General features: G+C 40.5%; 1 protein-coding gene across 1 annotated transcript; it reads right to left on the bottom strand.

Moving 5' to 3' along the window:
- Positions 1-1,512: 1,512 nt before the first annotated feature.
- Positions 1,513-5,518, bottom strand: m17 (IL-6 subfamily cytokine M17; the record flags this gene model as incomplete). The annotated part of the gene is given in 2 exon segments (XM_085962178.1): positions 1,513-3,221; positions 5,366-5,518. Coding segments are annotated over 2 exon segments (657 nt in total), but the record flags the coding sequence as incomplete, so codon positions are not given.
- Between the last annotated feature and the right edge of the window lie 1,496 nt (positions 5,519-7,014).

Here is a 7,014-nt window from a genome sequence, read left to right on the forward strand (position 1 = left end):
GGAACACGACTAAAAACCCACAGGGCGTGAGTTCATATCCCGTCATGACAAGTAATGAAATAGAATTCAATAAATCTGGTAGTTTGTGGGCGAGCGCCGGGGGGAAAAATGACTGTGAAAGCTGCTGTATTGTCTTAAAAACCCAACAGGTTGACTAAGGGAACCTGCTACCCCTGCCCAGTCTGGTATACATATGACTCCAGTCCCACACTATGTGGTTGACTCTTAATATTGTCAGGGCAACTAGGGACAGGCAATAAATACTGCCTTGCCAGTGTTGCCCACATCCCAAGAACAAATTTAAAAAAACTAGGAAAGAATTGTTTTTATTATCCTTTGCCTTCACTCTCCTGTAAAGAAAGAACTTGCACTTATGTAGTGCCTCTCGTGGCCTCAAGATGCCCCAAGGCAGTTTACAACCAATGAAGTACTTTTTTCAAATGTAGTCGCTGTTGTAATGTAGGAAATGCGGCAGTTAATTTGCACACAGCAAGGTCCCACAAACAGCAAAGTGATAATAACCAGTTAATCTGTTTTAGTGATGTTAGTTGAGGGATAAATATTGGTCAGGACACCGGGGATAACTCCCCCTGCTCTTCTTCGAAATAGTGCCATGGGATCTTTTCCATCCACCTGAGAGGACAGACGGGGTTGTCAGTTTAATGGCTCATCTGAAAGACAACACCTCCCTCAGCACTGCACTGGAGTGTCAGCCTAGATTTTATGCTCAAGTCTCTGAAGTGGGACTTGAACCCACAAACTTCTGACTCAGAGGCGAGAGTGCTGCACCGAGACATGGCTGAAACCATGTTCTGAATCAGCTGAAAGGCTGATTTAGAACATGGAGATCAGAGCCTAAATTTTAGCTGGAGTCACATGTAAGCCAGAGCAAGTAGGAGCAGCAGGTTACTGAAGGACAGAAGTGAAGCAATTGGGTTTTTGCAATTAAAGGTGATTCTCCAAGTACATATGTCACAGTAATTCTTCGTGTTTTAAAGGGAAATAAAACCGGGGTGGGCTGTCAGACCTTCCATTCTATTACTTGCTTTTCTCTTAATTTAATATCTGTACCAATTTCTCTATGGTCTTCTTGCCCTTTAGTCAGAGCACTTAGTGTCCATTCTTTAGATGTACTGGATCACTATGTCATCTTTCCTGTTAACAAATCCCTAGTTCTAATGTAATGGGAAAAGAGTTATATCATTCTTATTTAAATCAGTGAAAGCAAAAAGAAAGCCGCTAAAATGAGAAAAAGAGAAAGGAGATAAGAATGATAGATAAAAATATCAAGAAAAAGATCATGAATTCTGCATGTTCTAATATAAATGTGTTTGTTACTTGAAGGCAATTGATTCAGTACTTTGATTTTGCTGCACTATTAGCCAAGTGTATGGGTATCAGAAATCATTCAGTTATCAAAGATACAATATAGAAATTATGACAGAATAAATTCAGTTCAGTTCTTTATTTAAAAATCCACTATATAAATAAATACAAAAAATACATTTTAAATAAGCCTTTGTGTACAAAATTTTAATATATTCAATACCATAGATTTAATAATAATTAAATAAATAATGGTAACAAAATAGTATCCAGGTTGTTGACCTATGGCTGTGCTTCAAAATAGTCTGCTTTTGAAACAACACTTAACTTAAGTTCTGATGAAAGCTCGTCGAGCTGAAACGGTAACTCTGTTTCTCTCTCCAAAGGTGCTGCCTGACTTGCTGAGTATTTACAGCATTTGCTGTTTTTATTACTTAACATAAGCATCCTGTCTTCTCATAAAGTTTTCATAAATATCAATCAGTCACTGCACCATGTCTTTATTGCAATCAGTTATGTAATAAAAGGATACCTTAGTACTTTAAATAAATAAATACCACGACTGGAGAGTGAGGCTGTATCTGGTGAACCAGAAACATGGGTTCTTTGGGTGATACTCGGGGTTGTACGTGTCCTGAACAAATGATCAAATACAGGTGGAAGCACAGGAGGGTTTGGAAACAGCCGTTAATAGTCTAATGCTGCTCGAAAGAGGTAGAGTTACCTGTATTTATAAGCCACTAATGGTGGGAAACGTACTTTCAAATTGGTCCACAACAAATATTACTTGTGAAAGGCGCTTAAGTTCAATGAAAAATAATAATTAATATATTCAATATCAATGACTAAATTATTATATATATACTAATTTGGAGTTCTGTTTGTTAGCCAATATGGCAAAAAACATCAACTTCAAAATGAAAGAAACATTCTCCTGAATAGACAGAAATTGTGTTATAGAGACTACCTGAGATAATCACCATTAGGATCAGATCTGTACCAGAAATAGTCCTTTTAGGTACATTAATCAACCTGCAGAAATTACCAGCTCCATTTAGGTCACTTTTTACTTCACTCTAACCTTTCTAAATGTAAGATTTGTTGAATGTTTTGATTTTTTTTCTGAAAATACAAGTTGAAGCATCTGAAATAGCTTCTCACTCAACACATTTCTGAGGCAGGACTCGTTCTTCTAAAAATCAGATTTAAGTCACAGCCGTGTAACAAATATACACAGCAACTTTAGCTAAACTGTTGGCGTAGGTAAGTATATTGCTGCACCTGCATGAAGGAGATTGCGTATTGTATCTGAACAGCCCAATCTCCATGATTTCGTTTCGTTCGAGTCCCTTTAAATGTCTGCAGTGGAAATTGTAGAAAGTGCATGATACTCAGGTGCAGTGTAAACCAAACATTGTACTGCACGCAGACTACAGACTGACAGCTGCTTTGCCAGGAGCATGCCTCAATAAATGATGGAAACTCTTTAACACTTGCTTGACATACCGTTTAAACTCTCGCAGTATTGTGCATCCTTGTTGCTTTTGTACAAACAGATTATCTGGGATACTGTTGTGTTCTGGTGAACACTCTAATTCTTTGGGAACATAAGAACTGCTGTTGTGTAGAATGAACTGGAGGTTTGACTGCAGTGATAGTAGGTAAGTCCGAGCATTTTCAAGTTCACTGAGCAATTCTTGGTTGTGAGGGTTCATATTCCTCTGCTGGGCCACTATGTTTTTCAAGTGCAAATCAAACTGTTTCACACCAATATTTATTTTCTCAAGCATTTCATTTTCCTTCATATTGGTCAGATGTCCTTTGGGAAGGCACAGCACCTCAACTTTGCATACATGATTGTTAGCTTTATCAAAGGGATGTCCTTGGACAGAGAGCTGAAAGAAAAGGATAATATTAGTAATGGGAATACATAACAACAACAACTTGCATCTATATAGCACCTTTAACATACGAGCAATGACAGACAGGTAAAGACCCTCTGGTCCATCGAGCCTGTCCCAATAAACATCAATAAACATCCCAAGGCACTTCACAGAGGTGTAATCAGACAAAAATGGATGCCAAGTCAAAGAAGGAGATATTAGAAGGCGTGACCAAAACATTAGTCTAAGAGGTGGGATTTAAGAACGGTCTCAAAGGAGCAAAGCAAGAGGTTTAGGGATGCAATTCCGGAGCGTAGTAAGGCCTAGATAGCTGAAAGCTACAACACAATCAAAGCAGTCGTTACACAATAAATTCTGGTTTACTCATCACAACTCAAAGGAACATGTTAAGAAGTAGCTTTAATTGTTGTCTTGCTAAATAAACAGGAAATGTTTTTGTTAGCAAAACAACTGTCACTAGTTTAACTGGAAATGTAATGTCTTTCTATATTGTTTTTACACACTCTATATGAGAATGCATTTTCATTTTATACTCATTTTATGACTTGCATCGTTTCCTGTTCTCCTTTCATCTTCATCACCGAATTCTGGTCCCCACACAGTTGCCTTCAGCATGAAGCCTGAGCCATGGTAGCCATCAATAACTGACTCCAGGTGGGGTGAGATCAGTGAACACACCACTGACAGCACTCTGCCTGGGAAAGTAGCATATCTAAGCTAGTCCAACATCAATGGGTTAGATGGAAGGCAGCCCTGACCTTGTGCTACAAGTATAACTACTTGAATTGCTGAAGTAGCCATGCCATATCATCCGTTCTTTTTTTAAAGACTTTGCACCCAGATATATTATCCAGATAACAACATTAAGAAAACCAACAATTAAGAGGTCAGTTGTAGTATACTATGCTTTAATCATTCATGGGAAGAGCAATACTCATCGGGTACCATTTATCTCCCCTTCAGGTTGCCCCTAATGCCACATGTAAATCCTTGGCTACAAGAGTAGACACGGAATCTGCAACCTAGGCTGTTGAGTGGGTGCATGAGAGTGGCTGGGGGTGGGGGTGCCTCACCCTGCAATTTTCCCTCTCTCCCTGTGTCCAGCGTGTCCTTGGTAGCACGTCCAAGATCAGGGAATTGCACCTGAGAAAGTACAGGTATACATTGTGTCTTTCCACTCCATGGCACATCTCATTGATCCAGCAATGGACTGCAGCATTTCCACCTATACAAGTTGCTACAATGTTTTAAACCACATTTATTTATTTATTTCGTGTGAACTCACACTTATCGATCTGGGAGATGTCATTCTCAATTTTGCAATCAGCCTCAGCACCAAGTGCTCTTCGGTAAGTTACAGCCCTACCTAAATACATAGAAAAGCTTTTTCTACAATTTGCCTTAAATCAGAACATCATCCCTGCTGAGCAAGACTGTAAGTTTAGTGAGGAATTTATGTGACGATTTGAGGTATGAAATTGCATCCACCAGGACCGGTTCCAACTTCTCAGTTTCAAGATACTCGTGCATTGATGGAGTGCCATCAAAAGCACAGACATGGAACTCCTGCCATCCATGGCACTCCTTAACATCACGGATCCAACAACTATGGAATCAGAGACTTGGATTATCATTGATTTCATCAGGTCTCCACTTATAACAAACACCCAGAACCAGAGTCTCTCCGTTCTGACGATGGGAATCGGCAATCTCCAGCCATCACCAGGCCTTGGTTAGAGCGGCAGCAGGAAGTAGAATAAGTGACAGCAGTGCACAAAGGGGCACAGGTCTGTACTTGAACACTGCTCCCCCTGAACCCCTTATAATGATGGCAAGGTGCCTTCATTTGACATTGAACCGCTACAACTGGCAGTGGCAGAGGATTTCCGCCCAATCGATCTGGGGCGGATTTAATCCCAGGTCTCAGTGGTAGAAGAGAGGTGCACTAATCCACTGCACCATCACATCCCAATGCTTGTAATAACATTTAAGGCTATAGAGTCTGCAGGAAAACATTGATATGAAATTCAATAAATTACACATTAATAGTTTAGGACTAAAACGAATCAAAAATACACAATTTCAAATTAAACATTTAAAATTCAAAATTATATCAAAAAGGTAAAAATTCTTACATATAAGTGTAGAAGAGCAGGAGCAGAGCGGTTTAGTTCAACTGCCTGTTGATAGCACTTTTTGATTGTATTTAACACGGGAGCTGCACCGGTGTTGAGAAAAGATAAAGACAGCAGCAGAAATACGTGTTGGATCCCTGAAACAAACAAGCAAACAGGTTAAAGACAATCCCGCCCTCTTCTTACAAATGACATCCTTAAAGTGACATCTTGTGCACTTGTTTTCTGAAGTGCACAAAATAATTTTTCAATGATTTTAAACACACATTTACAACAACTGATCATTTCCAGAAGTTTAAGTGCTAAATGCCACATAACATGTAACCATTCAAAACTGCTGGCGACCAAACTAACAGCTGTGCAAGTGGGAGTTACCTGCTCCAAGTTCCATTCTATTACAATTCAGGCATATGATTGTAGAAGACAAGTGGTAGAGCTCTTTAAGAACGTGCAAATGAGGACTGATTTGTATTCTGCTCAATTATTGGACAACTCTTCCAGATTTAGACTTGCACCGCCTTATGTAGCTTGCGGAAGTGCTCCAAACCACAAAACGTCATCAACAGGAACTACATATTTGGGTTAATTTTTTAAAGTGGTATTTTTTGCAGATCATTGATGAAATTGCTGTCTCATAGCCATGACACGTATGGGCTAGCTACTACTTTTGGCGTTGATGCATTATGGACTGGTAGTATTAACTCGGCAGTCAGATCGGTGCAGTAAAGAGTAGAGCTGTGAGACCACCTCATGGAGATTGTGTCATACTGCTTCGACTTCATATGCACTCCAGTACAAAGAACCATATCTATTTGGCACATTATCACCTCTTTCAGAAACGTCTGAAAGCACTTCACATACATTGAAACCACTTTGAAGTGGAGTTACTGATGTTAGCGAGGCAAACGCGGACGCAATTTTGCACAAAGCACAAAGCAAGATCCCATGAACACCAGTAAGATGAATAACTACTTAGGTTAGTTTTTTTTTGGTAGTTATTGGTTGAGGGAGGATTATTGGTCAGGACACCAGGAGAACTCCCTGGGGGCTAAATTTGATAGCCCCCAAAAACGGGCACGAGGATCACGAAGCGCAATTGACCCGCACCCGTTCAATGTGATGCAGGCAACATGCCAACTTTGTGCTACCTGCTCATTTCAATGATTTCAGCGTGCAGCCAGCGCTAACCACACTGTTGATTGGCTACACATAGCAGGAGGCCCAAAATCTTGAGAGACTAGCACCAGTTAATGCTAACCTGCACTGCTTAAAGCAAGCCTGCACCTCTTAAAGACAAGGTGCATTATGGCTGGAGCAGGTGATGGAAGTCGTCCTACAACTGATTCTGACCTAGGAAACATTCAATAATGGCACAGCATAGGAGGGAGCAGGCTCCAAGGTTTTCTGACGCTGCACTGGAGGTCTTGGTGGAGGAGGTGGACAATGGGGAGAGATGTGCTGTATCCACAGGGGGCCAGGAGGCCCTCCAGACACAAATTCAGAAGGCAATAGGAGCACATAGCTATGGTGGTCAATGCCACGAGTCAAGCTCCAAGGACCTGGATGCAGTGCCACAAGATTTTCAATGACCTCACACATGTGGTCAAGGTCAGTGAATGCATCTTCAAATGCCATATCCTACCAACTGC

Source organism: Somniosus microcephalus, chromosome 19 (assembly GCF_052327205.1).
Source record: "Somniosus microcephalus isolate GS21.2 chromosome 19, FLI_Smic_1.0, whole genome shotgun sequence".
Classification (NCBI taxonomy): domain Eukaryota; kingdom Metazoa; phylum Chordata; class Chondrichthyes; order Squaliformes; family Somniosidae; genus Somniosus; species Somniosus microcephalus.